The sequence below is a fragment of the Lactuca sativa genome, chromosome 6 (genome assembly GCF_002870075.4).
Source record: "Lactuca sativa cultivar Salinas chromosome 6, Lsat_Salinas_v11, whole genome shotgun sequence".
Classification (NCBI taxonomy): domain Eukaryota; kingdom Viridiplantae; phylum Streptophyta; class Magnoliopsida; order Asterales; family Asteraceae; genus Lactuca; species Lactuca sativa.
In genome coordinates, this window is record NC_056628.2 from 204,982,171 (window position 1) to 205,004,687 (window position 22,517).

Sequence of the window (22,517 nt, forward strand, 5' to 3'; positions counted from 1 at the left end):
TGATGTGTGATAAAATGATGAGAGGCCTCGATGTTGTTGTTGTTGATCCAGCCATCTAGCGGAGTATAGATGACGGCCACAGACTCTTCTAGACAGTCTAGTGGAACGTTGGCAGGCTCGCAACCTGTAGGTGTTGTGAACGATGTGTTCACCGGTGTACTCCATCCCCCACATGGTTGCCTTTAGGACATTTATTGCTAAGGAACCCCCTTAGCAGTAGTGTCCATCCCGATGATGATCCTTAGGATAGGTCCCTTATGATAAGTGTTTAGGGACGTAATGTGAGGATAACGAGAACGGGTAATTGGGTTATTGTTGGTTGATGAAATTAATAAACTTATTTATTGTGGGTTGAAAACCCTATGTGCTCACCAGGCTCCCAAGCCTGACCCACTAAGTTTTATGTATTACAGGTAGTGGCGCTCGAGCATAGTTGTGATGTGTTGGGATGAGGGATTACGGATATAGGCCTGTAGAGTTAATACATAATAAATCTGATAATGCTTTTGATAAATCTATATCATATTATTGTGGTAGGTTGGGGAACTCACTAAGCTTCGTGCTTACGGTTTTTAGTTTTGGTTTCAGGTACTTCCGGTAGCGGAGGGAAGAGCTCGGGGTGATCGCATGGCACACACCATTGATTAGTCAGCCTGGTATGTTTTACTCTGATAATGAATTATGTTTTGGAACTAATACTCTGAATTTATGTTATGACTTATGATATGTTTTTATGAATATGGCTTTGATAATGATTTAAAGAAAAAATTTTGGTACGGATTTTTGGGATGTTACAAAGAGACTCCCTATAATACCTTCTAACTACCTCACAAATACAATTACATTCCAGAGAAACTAAATAATTCTTCGAGTGCAAGGTGTTACACTACAACCATTGGACTCAAAAACGAGTTGCGCAATAGAGTTAAACTTAACCTTCTAAAATTATCTAATCCCTGCAACATGTAACCTAACGTATTCGGTTAATAATTATCTGATGTTAATAGAGGTCTCTAAAATCACAAAGTAAGCAACATTCATGCATCAAGTAATCTAAACCAGTGCTACACTTAATCAAGCCATTTTATCCAACAATCTGAAATCCATACTAGCATACAGTTCCAAAAGCTCAATCAACAGACATATAAAAGCATCTCTACTAGCATTCTATCATCCAAATCATGAGCAAATCCTTATCCCTAGTCTAGCATGCAATTCTCATGTACTCATACCAAAACAATAAGCACAACACATGTATTGGTATTTTTGGAAATACTTACTTGAGCTCAGCTGATTGCATGCATCTCACCTCTTCTTCTTAGAAAACCTTTTTAGAAAATCATTTTCTTTTAAAAGATTTTAGAAATCCTCAATTTAAGTTCAGACACACCCGAGAGTGTACCCGAATCCCTCAAAACAAGGTTCTGATACCAACTTGAAACATCCCAAAATTTCCGAGTAAAATTTTCATTTTTAATAAGTCAAAGCTATTCATTCATTATCCCTAAAGACGATTATAATGAAAGTATTCTCAAAACATCAGAGTAAAATCATAAACAGTTAATACATAATAAATCTCCAGTGGATGTAGTGCAATCAAGTCGGCCCTTCCTTTTACAACCAGAAGTACCTGAAAACATTTTAAACATAAACCGTAAGCACAAAGATTAGTAAGTTCCCTAAAATACCACATACCATACATACAATGCCTTGCCCGACATCTATCAGGCCTCTCCCGGTATTGGGCCCCACTAGGTACAGATATCTCAGTAACATGCGATGGGCCCCGCCCAACACATTCATCAGGCCCCGCCCGATATACATACAAACACATACAATACATGAAAGAGTCACACATACAACTAGCAGTCTACATATATAATCTAGTGGGTCAGCATTGGTGCCTTTGACCCACGAGTACAGTGAAGAGACTCACTTGAACTACTCAACAAAAGCCCAAAAGCTACCTTACATCAGAACAACCAACCCAAATTTCCTAAAACCAAAACGAGACCAATACTTAGTCAAATACTCAATTCTACCTAACTTTGACCAAAAGTTAAACTGGTCAAAAGCACCGGGTCAAAAAGTCAAAAGTCAAAGGAGGTCAACAAACACCAAGTACACCCAGCGTACTCAGTCACTACGCTCAGCATAGTACATCCCTTCCTGATTATGGGGCTCCAACCTCGTACCCTCAGCGTACTACCAGGTACACCCAACGTACTCGAGAAATTTCATTTTCCTTCATTATGTGCTTATTCCATTAAGATATCATGTCCAAAACTAAAATCTAGTCCCAAATAATATTATAAGTCATAAAGTTTCCAACTTTATGACTTTCTATGGCTAGGAGGGGTCCACACACCAAAACCCTAACTTAATACACAAACTAAAGCATCTACAACTAAATTCATATCCATGGAAAGGTATCGACGAGCTCTACAATTATATATTGATACTTATCACTAAAAACATCTCGAACTAAAATCCTTAATTTATGCAAGAAGCCCAAAACATAACCTTTCCCATTTTACCCATCAGCTTCCATCGAACAATTCAAGGCTTAAATCACTCGTCTAACCTTATATACCTCCAATGGAGTCTAAACTCCATTCCATTGAACCCCACGGCCTCCATTTGATCCATTTATTGTCTACAATTCTGAAATAAGAACTTCTCGAAATTGGATGTTACAGAGATCAAGAAAAAAAACTAATCTTTCAACAGATATTGATTCACAAATTCAAACCCACATATAAAAATTGATCTTTACATGAAACCCACATAGAGATCAAGCAAAAAAATAATAATAAACTTTCAGCAACATATATCACTTCACAAATTTAAGCCCACGTATAAAAAATTGATATTTACATGAAGCCTACATGGAGATTATGCAAAATAAACTTACCCATTTTGTCGTCACTTTCTCATCGGTGGCGGCTTGGACGGCGAAGGTGGCTAGGACAAAGGTGGCGAGCGGCAGTCGCTTGAACGGAGGTTGGTAAAGGTGTAGATAACAGACAAAAAATAGATAGAAATAGAGTGCCTATGAGGGTTTAAGTGGAGAAAGTAGACTAGGGATAAATAGATGACTGGCATCACTGATGTTGTTGTTTGGTGATGGTGCGGTCTAGTTGCAGTCATGAAAAATCTATGGTGGGGCGATTCTCATAGCGGTGGTGGCATTAGTATACACAGATGGTGGTGCTACCAGTGGGAGGAGGAATTGATAAACGACGATGTTGATTCAGCGTTGGTAGTAACTGCTTAGCGGCTCCGGTATGACCGGAGCAGTGATTTTAGCAGGGGATATGGAGGTAGCTGGTAGCCTCATCTGTTACACCTTGTTCCCTAGTTTCATTAAAGGAAAGAAAAGAAAGGAAGTGAAATATGGAGAGAAAAGAAAGGAATGGAAAAAGAGTAAAATTGGATTTTTCTGTTCCCGAGTTCGAGAGAAAGAACATGATAATTTTTTTTTCTTTTGTGTTCCCGAGTTGAAGAGAAAAAAAAATGAAAACTAAAAGTAGACAGTTATACCTTTGTCACGTTTTTACCATTATTTTTATATCGACAAAATTGCGAGTTTGGTCCCTATGGTATGTCAAAAATTGGATGTTTGGTCCAAAAGGTTTTGGGGTTGCACCAGTGGTCCAAAAGTTTTGATTTGTTGTGGAATTGGTCTAAAGGCTTAACAGCCGTTTATGCCCTCCGTCTGTATGAGGGTATTTTTTTCAATTCACGCCCATTCTTTTAATATCTTATTAAATTAAACCCCCCTAACGTCTACTCCCCTTATTAAGAGATCGAACGTGTGTTCCATCTTTTCCCTAAATCGATATCTCCTCCTGCTAAAATCAAAATCGTGTCTTCCAAACTCAAAATCAACAATGGTGAGGTGTTTCTGTGGTCAAATGGCGATAGTGCGAACGGCTTGGACTGATAAGAACCCTGGTCGACATTTTTGAGGATACCCTAAAGAGGTTAGTATTCATGTGGTTGGTTATGAAGATTTTTCACCGATCACTCAATTTCTTCTTATATTTTGCTAGGATTCGACATGTGGGTTTGTGGGATGGATCGACCCTCAAATGTGTGAACGATCAAAATCAATAATAGCTGGGTTGCTGAGATCAATCAACAAGCTAAAGACTGAAGTTGGAAAATTAAAGGAAGAAAATCAAATGTTCAAGTATGATATTGGAAAAATAAAGGAATAAAAATCAAAACTAAAGTTGTACCTGATATGTAGCTGGGTGTTTTTTGGGTTTGTCTTTTTCTGATGAAGTAGTTTGTCCATGTTTTAGTGGTTTATTTTTTGGTAGATTTGGGAAGATTTCTATGTTTGTGAATGTACTCTTTTGGACATGCAAGTGAATGTATTGTTTTGGTTAGTGGGTAATGAAGTTATTTGTTTCAAACATCCAAATATTTTGGTTCAACTAGACCTAGCAGTGATGGGACAAACTGTTAATGCTTAACATAACCAAATAGTAACATAAATATGCTAAAAAGTAAAGGACAATGATGCATAAACAAAAGAACATCCAAAGTAAATAACCATTGTTTGCACATACCAACTTCTTGTTACATAACCAAAAAAACATCATTCTAAACGGAGGGTAAAGTTGTCCAAATTATCAAAACCATAAAACAAACACCCAAAATAACATCACAATGGTTCCCAAAAGTAACACATTACATAGTGTTAATCCAACAAGACACCACATCAATTTCCTCCTTGCCCCTTACATGTTCTTGCATTATGTCCCTTGTTTTTTACACTTGCTACAAGTGACAGTAATGAACTTCCTTGTGAGTTTTCCACTGCCCCCCTGGACCATGACCATCTATACCACTAGCACCAACTGTTTGACTATGACTTTGAGTCTGACTCTGACTTTGAGCCTGGCTTTGAGATTTTTCCTCCATGGATCTTTTCCTCTTCTTCTTGGGCCTACCAGGCTAATTACGATGTGGAGGAGGGCTGATCTTCATGGGACAATCACTAACAGGCCATCTCCTAAAGAACACCTTTTTCCATACGAAATGTTTATGAACTTCTCCTAAAGAACACCTTTTTTCCTTACCTAATTCTTTAATAACCTATCTTCTCTTCTTGCCCATCTCAGAATCATCATCTGTTGAATCCCATTCATCATTGTCAATAACATCCAACTCCATATCTTAATGCTCCTGATTTCTATCTTTCTCCATGCTATTCCTTTGTCTTTTCTCAAAAAACTCTGCTTCATTCTCAATGCTCATGTGGAAATACCTCATATCCACTTCAACTTCAGGAATGATATTCTCCTCATCCACCCAATCACTATCCTCACTATCCTCATTGTCATCTTCCTCATCACAGTGACTACCCTCTCCCCTATCAAATATGCTCCCATCTTCTCCATCAGATTTGCTCCCATTATCATGTTCCATTTCAGTCTCCATGTAATCATCCATTTAGTTGTCTATGTAAATATCCATGTAATTATCCAAGTTATCTTCCATGGCAGCCTCATGTCCATGATCCAGTTCCACTTCATCTTGTGCATTTTCTTCTACTTCTACTTTGCATGTTCTTATACTTCATCCTGAACATGTTCTTCCACTTCTACTTGCACATGTTCATGAACATCTACATTTGATTGTAATATCTTTTGATACAAACCAATATCAAATTATGTAGCTGCCTCCATAAAGTCATTGGCAATAAGCTCTTTTTGTCTATCATGAACCTCAACATGTAATGGTTGTACCTCAACCTCAACAGGGGATGATCTAGGTGGGCTTGGTAAATCTTGTACCTCAGCTGTGGGGTTTTCATTATCATCATCTTCATCTATTTCATCCATTTGTACAATAGTTACCTTCCTAACAGGTTTAGGATTCATAAAGTAGGTAAGTAACTTTGTCTCACCATGTTCAGTATATACCCTCATGATTTTGTGATCACGCACATATTGGGCAAAAGTTCGTAAATCATCATCATTTCCTAAGGGTTTAAGACCAAAGTGGAAGTCTTCACCAGGCACAAGGAAGTGATAGTAAATCACAGGAGGAACACCGTACCTGAACCTTTTCATGATAACATCCAACTCATGAACTAAAAACATGTCTATATCCACCATGTCAACATAGTTCACACTTCCATCAATGTATTGAGCATCAGGAAACTTAGTGAACTCACCTCCATGGTATAACTTGATGGTAAATAATGTTGGGTGGCCATCTTCAAACCAACAACAAAAATAAGTTGAAGCATGATTTCACATACAAAAGATGTAATGTACAGAGATATTACAAAATCCTTACCATAAGCCACCTTTGCTTTGAACGGTTTGTCTAAGAGCCTTATATTCCACATTGGTATGTTCATACACTGAAATAACAGCGATCACAATAAAAAAAAAAAAAAAAAAAAAAAAAACTCAACTTGGAGATTAGGGCTTCTGGGTAATGAACGAAGATGAAAGTGACAGGAGAGTCAATCGACGAAATGCATAGAGGATTTGGCGATAGGTATCAATTAATTAGGATGATGAGGTTTAATTTAATAAGATATTAAAAGAATGAGCTTGAATTGACAAAAATACCCTCACACAGACGGAGGGCATAAACGATTGTTAAGCCTTTGGACCAATTCCACAACAAATCAAAGCTTTTGGACCACCGGTGCAACCCCAAAACTTTTTGGACCAAACATCTAATTTTTGACATACCATAGAGACCAAAGGTCTAATTTTTGGACCAAACATCTATACCATCCGATTCTCTAGAAAAAAAAAACATTATGCCTAAACTTTTTTTTTTTTTTTTGCCACCTTTGCCTCCTCTCAATTTCCTTACTTTTTTTCACATTATTACTTATATAAATAGAAAAATCTGCTTAAAGGTCCTTATGTTTTGACACTATCAACGAATTAGTCTTTATCTTTTTCTTACTCATAAGTCCTAAAAACTAGCAATGGTTTGGATTTTGACTATTTTACCAGGGGGAGCGGGTGTTCAGCCCCCAATAACTTGTGTGGCTGAATTATCTTTTTCCTAATGCCCATAAGATTATTACTATAATTGTTATATGTTTGAAGGCCCATTGAAGTCAAAATAACGAAGATTTCAAAGTCATAGTATTGTGTACTTCTACCACTCGCATTTATATTTAAATATTGTTATCCACTTTTATGATTTTGAATATTTAAATAAATTCATAATTTAACTTAATAATTTCATGAGTATTGATAATTATTCATTTGTATTTGATTATTTCTGTCACCTACTTTTTATTATTTTTAATTTCAAATAAATTCATAATTTAACTAATGATTTTATGAGTATTTGTCTATATAATAATTCTTTTGTATTTTGGCTCCATTTTTATTAGTTTGATTTTGAAATAAATTTTTTTTTTTACTGATAGTCGATTTAATGATTCTTTGTGCAAGTATATAATCACCAACAGTGTTGAGAAAATGGTATTTTAAATATCTTATAAAATCTAAAAAGAATGTTTCTTAAATGACAAAATTGCAGGTTTGGACCCTGTGGTATGTCAAAAATTGGATGTTTGGTCCAAAAAGTTTTGGGGTTACACCAGTGGTCCAAAAGCTTTGATTTGTTGTGGAATTGGTCCAAAGGCTTAACAGCCGTTTGTGCCCTCCGTCTGTGTGAGAGTATTTTTGTCAATTCACGCCCTTTCTTTTAATATCTTATTAAATTAAACCCCCCTAACGTCTACTCCCCTTATTAATAGATCGAACGTGTGTTCCATCTTTTCCCTAAATCGATATCTCCTCCTGCTAAAATCAAAATCGTGTCTTCCAAACTCAAAATCAACAATGATGAAGTGTTTCTGTGGTCAAATGGCGATAGTGCGAACGGCTTGGACTGATAAGAACCATGGTCGACGTTTTTGGGGATGCCCTAAAAAGTAATATATTTTTACTAACGATCTTTATACTCATACGTTTTTTATGAATACATATATGAATGTTTTTTTTATAAAATCATAAATAAAAATATATTACATTTTAACGGGAGTAATCTTAACGAAAGTTGTAGTAGACTCAAAAAACGAACACGTAGATATAGAGATCGTTAAAATCTAATATCATATGAAGAAATTACGACATTCAGAACACAATACATAAGCCAAACCACGAGACCTACGTAATCAAGCAGTCGAAATTGCGATGGACATAAGCATCAAAATCCTCAAACTACTCATCAATGATTGTCCCATGTAAAATGACATGAGAAAACCTAAAGAAATCATTCATATTCTTTAATAAATGAAGGCTTTTTATCACTTGTTACACTCTAATTCAATTTGTCAGATGTTATTTTGTGGCTATTTTGAATATTTTTTTTTCCACATATTTTATGAGTTTTTCTATTTTATTAAATATCACATAATATTTTAACATAATAATTATAATAAATATTATAACAAAAAGATATCAATTTCATTAGTCAACTTACATTTTAATTTCAAAACTCTCAAGTTTATTATTTTTATTTATTTATTTAAATTTAAAAGATAAAAAACATTTTCATTATAGTAATTTCTTATTTTCTTATAAATTCAAAGTTATTAAATATTTTGACAATTATATTTAGTTTTTTTCTTTTTAAATTGATTCATGTAATATATAAACATCACAGCTAGTAAATATTAAATAAATACAAAAACAAAAATGACTTATTTTGAAACAAAAAAATATTAAAAAGTAAATAATAATAATAATAACTAAATATGTACAAAATAAAAAATAAATTTTTCCCAACTCATAATGACTGAATGTATACAATTTAACAAGTTGAAGGGATAAATATAAACAAAAAAAATTCAATGACCAAATATGTAGAAATCAAAAATTATATTGCCCTTTGTTTCATAAAAAGAGAAATACGAATTCAGCCTTTCCTAAAACCAAAAATTGCAGCAAGCGTGTACTTGTTGGTTGTAGTAACAAAAGCAAGACTTGTTGAATCACCATCCTTATATAAACAAGGCCTTCTTTACGAGTCTCTCTCTCTCTCTCTCTCTTCTAAGGTTTGTGTAAAGAAGATGCCATGATATGTGGATTTAAGAAACAGGAGGTGAATTTCAAATTCTTTGTTGCTCTCTTTTTTAAGATGAGAAGACTGTGTTTCACTCCACGGATACCATGTTGGCTGGCTATGAGACTGATTAGCTTCACTAGCAACCTCTCAAAGTTTTTAAAAATCTTTAACTGCTTCTGCAATGGAATAAAGACAAAAACAAGGGAAGTAAGAATCCATATATAAATGAGGAGGTCTCAAGTTCAAATCTGGGTGATGGTATCACCTTGCATTGGATTTAAGATTTTCCCCCCTGCTGCTGCTGCTGCTTTCTTCTTTCTTTACTCCATCAACCTCTTCAATGCATCATCATCATCATCATATGTAGGTCATCACACTCTCTGCACAGTGTCTCTACCCTTGAAAGTTGAAATAAATCCTGTAGGGCCTTCATTCCAAAGAATACTGAAAAGAGATAAAGACAAACATTTATCAGTAACCAATCAAAGACTCATAAATATCACAAAACAAATCATTATTAGTATATTCATAAACTATTTACAACTCTCCTGAATGAGAAAACCTTGCCATCCTGCAAAAAAAACAAAATCTTAAAGACACCCAAATAATTAGAATACATAAAAAAGGAATTAATCCTGCAAAAAAGGAAACAAAGTTAGACATGAAAGATGAAACTCTTCTCCTGGGTTCTCAACTGGTCTATTCCTGTCAACTAAAACTCCCAAAAAAGATGTAGTTAGCAAGCCAAGGTACAAAATTCATATCAAACAAGTAACAGATTCGGGTGGGGGTATGTATCAAATTCAAATGTTAGCAAGTAAACACAAGACAAGAGGCCAACTAAAGGGTAATAATGTCTCAACTCCTTGCTTAAAGCCGAGTTATAAAGAAGAAGTAGTTACTACATACATAAGATCCGAATATTATAAGTTTTTCTCCTACAAATAGAGGCACGACTGCCATTTAGGTACTTGCATAAAGTTTGCAGAAAGACAACATGATTCAAAGTTATTAATAATACTCTCTCTCTCTCTCTCTCTCTCTCTCTCTCTCTACTATGCTAAGCCTAGTTAATTAATATCCATGCTAATGCTATCTCCAAGTTGGGTGAAAACAGGAATGGGAGCAACAGCGGAAAAGGATCTCTCAAAAGGAGAGGAATGGAATTGTCCACTCCTTCTGCGCTTAAAAGCACAGGATTCCGGAGGTGAAGAACAAGCACTACTCTCCTCTTCCAGCTTCCTTCGAACACCTTTCACAGCCTGTACTTCAGCTGCTGTTAGAGGAAAAACCTGTCTGCTCACTCTGCAAAGTGAGTTGTTGTTATCATAAACAATTCTCTGGTTACAGTTTTTGTCACAGATGTGTGTGAGCCCTGTTAGTTTGCAGCGAAACATGTTCCCACACACCTGCTCGTTTTCACATTTCCAATCGCACTTGTGAACAAAACCCTCATCTTGCCCTAGTATACTTGACAGGTAAATAACATTTGTTGCTACCATGGATTTTCCAAATACCTCCATTGAGTTCATCTTCTTCTCTGATTGATTGCTATAACTGTTTTATTGCTAGCTCTTCACACTCCTAATCCCTTGATTCTGCAGTGCCCAACAAACAGGGAAACTGTCAGCTTCAAAGAATAATCATGGACTTCTCGGTCTTTGGGTTTGGGAAGAAGATTCACATCCGACAACATGGATCTGATATGATGATCCCCTTATCCACGATAATAATGTTTGATTTTAATTGAGTGCAGATCCAAAAATGTGGAACGTGGATAATGTACTATTATAATCAACAATTGATATTATCATCCATAAGTAGATATCTAAAATCAGAATTGAGATGTTGATTTTGGATATATAAACTTGTCTTGTCCCACAAATTGTATCATGAATCATATCTTACTAATAACAACACATTCTTAAATCCAACTCATAAGGCAAATACAATCATTGTCAATGAATAAACATAGAAAGGACACAAAAAGCCCTAGAATCCAAAAAAAAAAGGAATTTTTTTTAATAAAGTCTCACACACCTAACAAATCCAGAACGAATAATCAAAGATACGGACCGGTAAAGTTAATGATCCGGAAGATTGAAGGTAAAACACAAAAATGGTAAACCCTAGAAAAGTATGAGCAACAAAATCCACGGATATCCAACAACCACACCTAATTCCAAAAAACTAACATAACCGATCATGGAAATTAGAGCCTAATGTGAAGAAATAACAAGATCTAATGAGAAAAATTAGGAGATAAGCAAGAATCATAGAGCTAATAAGCGGCAAAAAAAAGGTCAAACCTAGATAAAGAAATTGGGGGAAGACTCACCAAGCAGAAAGTCGTTTCTCTCTCCAAGCAGGAAAATGGCGAGAAGAGTGTGGAGAGGGAGCATGGTATATATAGAGATAATCACATGGTGATCCGCTTCTCGTGTGAATTTTGAAAGAGTAGACGTAAATTGACATGAAATGCGACTCAAATTTTGTTGAAATGAAAATCTTTTCGTTTGTGGGACCCTCTACCTTTACTCTTTCTGGTTGACCTTCACGTCCCCTATTTTACTAATTTTAAGTTAAGTATCTTCGAATGTAATCTATTTAATTATAATGATGAATTATCTTATCTATCTAATTAATTATAATGATATGCATCTTTTTCACTTTTATTGCAATGTAATCTATCTTTAACAATTCAACAACACGTATTCGTAGGGTAACAATTACTTAGTGGTTTGTTATACTTAATTTTTTTATCACTATAATTACATACATCATTAACAAACAAAGACAGTCAGACAGAATACAAACTTTATAGCTAGGAGATCAAAACCAAACTATACAAACAAGTTTATATTGATTGAAAATTATGTCACGTCAAAAATCTATATATATATATATATATATATATATATATATATATATATATATATATATATATATATATATATATATATAGAGAGAGAGAGAGAGAGAGATAGAGAGAGTTATGTTTAAATGAGAACATTTTTGAGATTGAGAACATTTGAGAACAGTTTTATAATATATATATATATATATATATATATATATATATATATATATATAGAGAGAGAGAGAGAGAGAGAGAGAGAGTTATGTTCAAAGGAGAACATTTTTGAGATTGAGAACATTTGAGAACAGTTTTATAATTAATATATATATATATATATATATATATATATATATATATATATATATATATATATATCACCCACCCCCATTCCACCATTCTATCTAGACGTATTGTTTCTCACCGAACCACCATTGAGGCCACCAGACAACCATTGAGGTCATCAGACCTCTGCCAAACCAGTCGATTTCCAATTTCACCCACTGGCGTCGAGCTCATAATTAACTATCTGTTCCGCAACCCCCAATCGACACTGAAGTTGATCTCTACATACACGATCGATGGGAGCTTCCAAGTAGGGTTCTTTCAAGTCTATACACCTGTGCTTTTCAACCTAAATAGACTCGATTTTATCATGAAATTCATGAAATTAAGCTTATGATGAACGACAAATCGAGTGTCTGATACTTAATCTCACATCATAGGATACATTTTGTCTGAATCGCAATCCGATTTAAGTATTTTACAAGAATGTTTTGGATTTCACTGGTTATGTATCTCAATAATCGAGGTAAAACCAAAATCAAATGCCAATTGTATATACAGTATAGAGGTGGAAAAGACTTCTATTTAGCAATCTAAGCAAGCAGATAGCGGAATAAAACTGGATATGCGAGCAGAAATGGCGGAATCTGTAGAGCTTCCTGTTCTTGATCTTTCTTCATCATATCAAATCTCCACCGCTAACTCAATCTGGTAGGTTATTCTTTTATTGTTTATTCTTCAAACTGATAATTATTCTCTAAATTGTCACTAATTTTACCAACTTTTCTAACCGATCGGAATTATATCTTTCACCCTTCATCTTGAGTTGAGTTTGTGTCCTCCTTTTGTGTTAGTGAACATTGCTTTGGCTATTTGAATATGCATTCTCTGCCTTCTCCTTTTCCTTTTATTCTACTTTAGACCTTGGTACCCATCAATAACTCAATATATTATCTACACATAATACATTAGAATGGATTTGTGAACATTTCGGCTAGTAAAGTTGATATTTATAGAGTTTATCAACGTTGCAGGTGGTCACTCTTATCTTTATAATTACATACACACACACACAATCACAATAGCTATTAAAGGTGATATGTGTATAGATTTTTATAAACACCAAGTGTTCGATGAAATGCCTCAATGAAAAAGTAGCATTTTATGTGAAAATCATTAACTTTGAACCCTCATTAAGCCAAGCATTAAGGCCTTTAGGTTAAATTTAATTTCACATCTTAATAGCCTAATAAGTAACCAACAATCATATAAAAAGTGATAAACTTAAGACTTAACCATTAAGTCCTTAATAGAACACCAAAAATGATTTAAAAGCTATTATGATCAATTTTCCTAAATCTGTCCTCCAAGTTCTAAAATTTGTGCAGGTCAATAAGAACATCTAAAAATCATGAGACTTAGTTTTCTGGAAATCTTAGTTTGTCTAGTTTCTTCAAACTTTGAATCACATTTCAAAATTCCAAATCCTTGAGGGGTAAAATTGGCAATCTTCTCAAGTTGGTCCATGCTGTCAAAGATTTCATGCATTGTCTTCAAAAAATCATAATAAATTCATTAAAACTCCAAATGCCAAAATTCCAAATCCTATAATTAGATACGGATGTATAGTTTCCAACATATAAAGGTACTAATGTAATTCTTAGTAGATTGGTACAGTTTATTCCAAAAGTGTTGAGTGGTCCAGAAAGTGACAGCCTAAACTTACTAACTTGTAAATTTAATATAAAATCAACCAAAAATCATTAGAATAAGATCTTTATATTTCTGAAAAGATAAAAAGGGGGAACTTTACCAATATTATTTTATTGAAATTTAAGAATGTGTTGAAAGGTAAGAAAACAGATCCCCAAAAGCGCACTACAATCAAAGAGAAAATAAGAAAATATATACATAAGTTTTATAAAAGTAGTAAACCAAAGCACAAGATAAATAATGTTATAACTGTTGTGTAGGTTCTCGGAAAGAAAATGATCCTTCTTGTTCATGCTAGCTGATTTTCAAGTTCAAGGAGGTGAGTTACGTTAACTCTCCTATTAAGGAGGTGAGTTACATTAGATATGTGTAATCACATGTGATTAAATACACAATAACAACTATTGAATCGAGAACATGAAAATGATTATTGTCCATATAAATCATATGTGATTAGATACATATAACAACATGTGGTTATGTGTATCTAATGACATATGATTTATGTGGCTAAGATTCATTTTCGCGTTCTCTATTCAATAATTGTTTTTTTCCACTTTAATCATACGTGATTAAATACATTTAATCAGATGTGATTATATGATTCTAATCACATATGATTTTATTTGGAAAAAATGAATATCGTCTATATAAATCATATGTGATTAGATACATACAATCACATATGATTATATACATGATAAAAAATAATGAACCAAGAACACAAAAACAAATCATTATCCAAATTAATCATATGCGATTAAATACATATAATCACATGTGATTATATGAATCTAATCACACAATTCATTTTTGTCGATTCAATAGTTGTTCTCATGTATTTTATCACATGTAATTATATGTTTAATCGCATGTGATTAAGTATATGAGCACAACTATTGAACCGAGAAGGAAAAAATGAATCTTGTCCACCTAAAATCATATGTGATTATATACATATAATCACATGTGATTATATATATATATATATATATATATATATATATATATGTGTGTGTGTGTGTGTGTGTGTATATACATATATATATATATATATATGGATAAAATTCATTATCACATTCTCAATTCAATAATTGTTCTTTATCAACTGTAATCATATGTGATTAAATACATATAATCACATGTGATTATATGTATCTAACCACATATGATTTATATTGACAAAAAAATAATAATGTTTATATAAATCATATGTTATTAGATATATATAATCACATAAGATTATATACACGAGAACAACTACTGAATCGAAAACACAAAGATAAACATTGTCCACATATATCATATGTGATTAAATTCATATAATCACATGTGATTATATGTATCTAATCACATAGAATTTATGTGGAAAATATTCATTTTTGCGTTCTCGATTCAGTTGTTGTTCTTGTGTATTTAATTACATTGGATTATATGTATCTAATCATATATGATTTGTACAGAGAATATTAGTTTTCACATTCTCGTTCAACAGTTGTTCTTGTACATTCAGTCACATATAATTTCTGTACACAAGATTCATTTTGCACGTTTTTGATTTAACAGTTTTTGTTTTCCCACATTAATCATATGTGATTAAATACATACAATCACATATGATTAAATACAAGAGAAAAAATATTGAAACAAAAATGCGAAAACAAATACTATCAATATAAATCATATGTGATTTGATACATATAATCACATGTGATTAAGTACAGGAGTATAACTATTGAATTGAGAAAGAAATAATGAATCTTGTCCAAATAAATCATATGTGATTAGGTACATATAATCATATGTGATTATATGTATTTAATCACATATGATTTATGTGGACAATACTCATTTTTGCATTTTTAATTCAATAGTTGGTCTTGTGTATTTAATCACATATGATTTATGTGAAAAAGATTTGTTTTCACGTTATTGATTCAATAAATCATATTTGATGATATATATATATATATATATATATATATATATATATACACACGAGAAAAAGTATTGAATCAAGAACATTAAAACAAATCTGTGTCCACGTTAACCATATGTAATTAAATATTTATAATCACATATGATTAAATATATGAGAAAAAAATATTGAAACGAAAACTCAAAAATGTATATCGTTCATATAAATCATATGTGATTGGATACATATAATCACATGTGATTATATGTATCTAATCACATATGATTAAAGTTGACAAAAATATATGATTTATGTGGAAAATATTCATTTTAGTGTTCTCGACTCAATTGTTGTTCTCATATATTTAATAATATGTTATTATATGTATCTAATCACATATAATTTATATAGACAAGATCGATTCAATTTTGTCTATATAAATTGCATATGATTAATAATCACATGTGATTAAATACGTGAAAAAATTATTAAATCTAAAACTCGAAAGTTAATTTTTTCCATATAAATCCTATGTGATTAGATACATTTAATCATACGTGATTATATACATGAGCACAATTATTGAATCAAGAACGCAAAAATATATTTTTTTTCTACATAAATCATATGTGATTAAATACATATAATCACATGTGATTAAATACATGAGACTAAATATTGAGTCGAAAACATGGAAATGAATATTTTCCATATAAATCATATGTGATTATATATATATATATATATATATATATATATATATATATATATATATATATATATATAATCACATGTGATTAAATACACAAGACCAACTATTGAATGGAAAAGAGTAATAAATATTGTCCACATAAATCATATGTGATTAAATACATATAATCACATGTAATCATACGTATCTAATCACAAAAGATTTATGTGGACAAAATTCATTCTCACTTTCTCGATTCAATAGTTTTTTTTTTGTATAATCACATGTGATTATATGTATTTAATCACATATGATTTATATGAACAAAAACGAATCTTGTGCACAATAATCATGTATGATTAAATACATGATAAAATTATTGAATCGACGCAAAAATAAATATTGCCCACATAAATCGCATGTGATTAAAAACATAAAAAAATTTGTTGAAGAGAAAATGTGAAAATGAATCTTGTCAATATAAATCATATGTGATTAGATACATCATACATATAATCACATGTGATTAATTATAAGAGGACAACTAACGAATCAACAACGCGAAAATGCATGTTATTCACATAAATCATATGTGACTAAACATATAATCAGATGTGATTATATATATGTCTAATCACATGTGATTTATGTGGATAATATATATTTTTCTATTATTCTCGTGTATTTAATCAAATGTGATTACAGGTATCTAATCACATATGATTTATTTAGACAAAAAAACGAATCATATCCATATAAATCATATGCATACATATAATCATATATGGTGGTGGCGGGTGGTGGTGATGGTGGTGGGTGGTGGTTTTTGTGGGTGACAGGTGGGTTGGTGGTGACCGGTAGTGGTGATGGGTGATGGAGGTGGGTAGTAGAGATGGTGGTCGGTGATGATGGTGGTAGGTGGTGGTGGTCTTAGTAGGTGGTGGGTGGGGGTGGTTGTGGCAGGTGATGGTGGTTGGTGGTGAAAAGTGGTGGTTTTTGTAGGTGGGGTTGGGGCTGGTGGCGGTGGGCAGTGGAGGCGGGGTGGTGGTGATGGGTGGTAGTGGTGGGTGGGTGGTTGTGAGTCGTGGTGATAATGATGGGTGGGTGTGGGTGGTGGTGATGGGTGGTGGTGGTTGGGTGGTGATGATGGAGAGTGGTTGTGGTGGGTGGGTGGTGGTGGTGGCGGGTGGTGGTGGGTGGTGATGGGTGGTGGGTAGTGATGGGTGGTGGGTGTGGGTTATGGTGGTGGGTAGTGATGGGTGGTTATGATGAGTGGTAAGTAGTGGTGGTGGGTGGTGTTAGTTGGGTGATGATGATGAGTGGTGGAGGTGGGTGGTGGTGGCGGGTGGTGGTGCTTGGGTGGTGATGGTGGTGGTTGGCGGTGATTGGTGGTGGGGTGGTGGGTGGTGGTGGGTAGTGATGGGTGGTGGTGGTGGTGGTGATAGGTAGTGGAAATGGGTGGTGGTGATGGTTGGGTGGTGATGGTGGGTGGTGGTGGGTGGGTGGGTGGTGGTGGTGGTGGTGGCGGGTGGTGGTTGGTGATGGTGGGTGGTGGGTAGTGATGGGTGGTGGGTGGTGGGTGGTGGTTGGTGGTGGTGGTTAGTGATGGGTGGTGGTGGCGGGTGGTGGTGAAGAACATCTGAAAAGAATACCACGCCTTCTTAGCCCACGTAGCGGATAAGAAACAAGAGTTGAAGAACATCAAGGACATTCCGGAGGTCTGTAATTTCTCAAAAGTATTCCCAGAAGACCTTCCCGGAGTTCCACCCGCACGACAAGTCAAATTCCGAATCGACCTAATTCCCGGAGTTACCCCCATAGCCAAAGCGCCTTACCGCCTAGCGCCAGCCGAGATGTAACGTCCCAAAATTCAAGACTAAAAATTTCTTTTAATAAAACATTTCTTAAAGCGAAATCATCAATCCAAAACATAATCAGAGTATTAATTTCCAAACATATGTTCATTATCAGAGTAAAACATTCCCAGGCTGTCTAATCTATGGTGTGTGCCATGCGATCACCCCGAGCTCTTCCCTCCGCTACCGGAAGTACCTGAAACCAAAACTGAAAACCGTAAGCACGGAGCTTAGTGATTTCCCCACCCTACCACATACCATGCATAACCACATACTGCACATACTGGGCCACGCCCGCTATCCTGGGCCTCGCCCCCTGCCTCGGGCCTTGCCCGCTACAACGGCCCTGTTACTCCAGGCCCCGCCTGGCTTCGAGCCCCGCTCGGATATAGATCTGTTTCACTTAGGCCTCGCCTGTCACTGGGCCTTGCCCGCTAACAAATACTAACACATAAACATATCGCAATAGATACACACTAACATGCACTACCGAATCCTGATCTAAAGGCCTCGCCTATCTTGGGCCTCGCCCATGTCCTGCAACTGGTGAGTCATGGAACCCCGTCCACACTTCTATTGGTAGTGAGATACGGTCCCAGCCCACACTCACTCTTTCCTTAGCTTGGGCCTCGCCCCTGTTCTGCTGCTAATGAGATGTGGAACACCATCCACACTCTGCTATTGGTGTGGTACGGGACCTCGCCCACACTCACCTCCCTACCAGGCACATACATGTATCACACAGATAGCAAGTATAAAACTATCATATAAACCATTCCTTGGGCACCCGCCTGCTATCATTAGACCTCGTCCTGAATATCATACTAGCTATTGTGCCTAGGGCTAACCCCCAGGTTTTCTACTTATAACTACATGGGACGGCATTGTGGCCTTAGACCCATTCACACAAAGGGAAACTCACCTGCACTTGCTGAACTTGCTGATAACCCCTCTAGCTACTGCCCGACAACTCTCTAAACTCCTACTCCACTAGCTCCCCGACCTACCAACATCAATGCAACACTTAGTCTAACTGTCCCCCGAAAGTCAACTAAGTCAACTATGGTCAACGTCAAAGTCCTGGTCAAAGTCAACCTTCCAGGTCAACCCTACTCGCCGAGTTTACCTTCTGACTCGCCGAGTTCATATGCTCAGAGTCCTTCCATTAACAACTCGACTCGCCGAGTCTACTGATTTCTGAGTCCTGACCTGTCCAACTCACCGAGTCTCCACTCGACTCACTGATTCGAGTCTCAACTCGAAGGGTTTGGGGTTTCGTGACTTGAATCGCCGAGTCCAAGGCAATCTTCAACAGACTCGCCGAGTTGTTCTTCCAACTTGCCGAGTCCTGCCCAACTTCAACCAACTTGCCGAGTCCACCCATGTGACTCGCCGAGTCGCTCCAATTCTTAATCCATACAGTGGCTTTTCGAGCCATGCAGGGGCTCCAAATCATAGATCCATACTTCCAAAGCTCAATCCTCACGTAAAGTGGAAAACTTTACGTATAACTAAAGAGATCTAGGCTCAAAACACACTAGGGCTAGGTTTTAGGACAAAAGGGCTTCACCAACTACTCAATATTTGATGCTTTATGACATATTGGACCATCCCAACCCTAGATTTGAAGTGACAACAACTTATCTAAGCCCCAAATTCGAATTAGGTCTCAAACAACCATAAAACCCCCGAATCTCATAACAAAAATAGATCTAGATGCAAAGGAGGGAAGATAGCAGCTTATTACCTCCAAGATGAACACAAACTGAAGTAGATCTCGAATCTACACCTCCCCTTTGAAGCAACCTTCTAGATCTTCAAGTTCCTTTCCAAAGTTTCCTTCCTCCAAAGCTATTTCTCTTAAATGATGGAAGCTCAGACGAAATCTAGGGTTTATAGGTTCTCTAGGATGATATGGAGGGCGAGGGAGGGACATAACACCCTTTATATAGGATACAACTCCCGGGATTAGGGTTTTCCTCGTTCAGACCAAACTCGCCGAGTCTCCTTAGCCGACTCGTCGAGTCGGTCACTTACTCCTTGACCCGGAACCCGCTTGGACTCGCCGAGTTCCTCCTTGGACTCGACGAGTCGACCCTTAAACTTAGGGTTTTCTTTCCTTTCTTGGCCTTCTTGATTTTGGGTGTTACAACTTTCCCCCACTTAAACTAAACTTCGTCCTCGAAGTTTGCTATGGCCAACCGCCTGCGATCTGCTTCCAATACTCTACTTATTAATCCAACACCAGCTGCCTACCTTCGCTGGCCTTTCGCCCGATCATTCTGACTAACATTAATCCTTGCGGACAATAATCTCGGGTCAACCCTGACCCTGAACATTCTAGAAACACAACTTACTCAACCGACAATCCTTCTGGTACTCTCCTAGTACTGCAATGAGGCCCTTCTAAAGAAAAAATAAAATTCAACGAGGACTTGGTTCATCCCCATAGGGGTTCACCCCCCTCTTTCCTTGTGTGTTTTCTTGCCTTCCCAAGGCGATGCTCCATAACCAACTATTTCCTTTATCAATGTGAAGGTCCTATCCTTCACCCAATCCATCACCCCCGCCACTTCCAGTACGGGTCACTACCGCCAGTATCCACTGGACATTTCTCTCTACTATAATTTGGTGTCAAGCACCCCAAGATCAACTAACTGGATTCCACCATAGACCGCTTACTAGCACTGCTACTGGCTGGAAATTTCTGATATTCCTTATCTGCCTTCCAAATGAACCGAGATCACCCTGGTCCCTACCAATCTATCAATATCTGGATTACCGGCTCCCACCGGTCGCTAGTCCCAACACAACTCCTACTCGCTCCCAGCGACCTCCGAAGAAACTTCGACCACCTATAACTGCTCAATCTATTCTGCCATTCAGGCACTACAACCCTGGGGTCCTCGATCCCCTATCTTGACACTAAGGTCCTTACCAGGTCCCACCTGGGCTACTAAAACTCACGGGCCTCACCCACGGGTCTCGCCCGCCTCTATCCTTCTAGTCTCACTTGTCTAACCACTATCGCACGGGCCTCGCCCACGGGTCTCACCCAACCATACTACTGAGCAACCCTGCTCTCAGGTCTCACCTATACTGCTACTCTCATACGGGCCTCGCCCACGGGTCTCACCCAACTACATCCTGGAGCGGCCTTTCCCAAGGTCTCACCTCTCTAGGGCAATACAGACAAACTCCCTACTATTCTCATCCACTACCCAATCATGATCCCTATCTGATCACTAGGAGATAAGGGCCTCGCCCCAACTCCGCTAACAAAGCTACTATGGAATGCTACATCTTACCCGCAATCTTACATCACCTTCCATCACTGACTGCTAGTGAATGCTACAGCTGCCCCGTAGTCTTACAACACTTTCCACCACTGATTGCTAGTATGAAAGCACCCCATGCTATCAGTTCTCAAGATCCTTATTCCGACTCTCTCGAGTCCTATAGGCGATCCACCAACCTGAATTCCCAACCACGTACTAACCATCACCATTACACGCACTAGCTGATGGGGAGTTTCTCAAACTCCCAAACCTGAAATCCTCAATCCATCAAACGCTGTACTACTTTTTTTCCTTCTCAGGGAACACATACTCATTCTAGATTTGCGTGCTCTTACCCTTGTACACTCGGAGGATTCTCCCCCACTTCGATCCTGCTTACCCCTTGCTGCTCAATGCTCGAAAAGAAATCCCAATCCTTGCTACCATTCCATGATCAATCTATTGAGGAACCCCAAGCTTACCATAGCTAGGGATCTAATCAGTCCATTTCTAAAACTATACGGCTCTGAACTAGTGAGACATACCAAGTCCCTCCCAGGCATGCTACAATTACTACATCCTAAGTAACCTTCTCCAATAGAGCCCATCCTTTAACTACCAATCAAATATCCAAGGTATGTAGATGGCATATAACTCGATCACAATCAAGCCGCACAAAAATAAAATACTCATACCGATAATGATGCAGAACCATAACAATACAATCATGCAAAAATAAAAAGACTGAAAATGGAAGTCGCATACCTGCAACGTCCGACGCTGCCCGTGTCTCCAAGGTAGTCATTTGAAAAGCCTTTCCTCCTACCGCAGGCGCCTCTGCACGACCCTG

General features: G+C 36.5%; 1 protein-coding gene across 1 annotated transcript; it reads right to left on the reverse strand.

Moving 5' to 3' along the window:
• Positions 1-8,759: 8,759 nt before the first annotated feature.
• Positions 8,760-11,536, reverse strand: LOC111914193 (uncharacterized). Its single transcript, XM_052764828.1, has 3 exons — positions 11,408-11,536; positions 9,335-10,667; positions 8,760-9,245 (listed from the first exon to the last, which is right to left on the reverse strand). The coding sequence occupies exon 2, from the start codon at positions 10,599-10,601 to the stop codon at positions 10,140-10,142; it is 462 nt and encodes a 153-aa protein (XP_052620788.1). The 5' UTR covers positions 10,602-10,667; positions 11,408-11,536; the 3' UTR covers positions 8,760-9,245; positions 9,335-10,139.
• Positions 11,537-22,517: the final 10,981 nt, after the last annotated feature.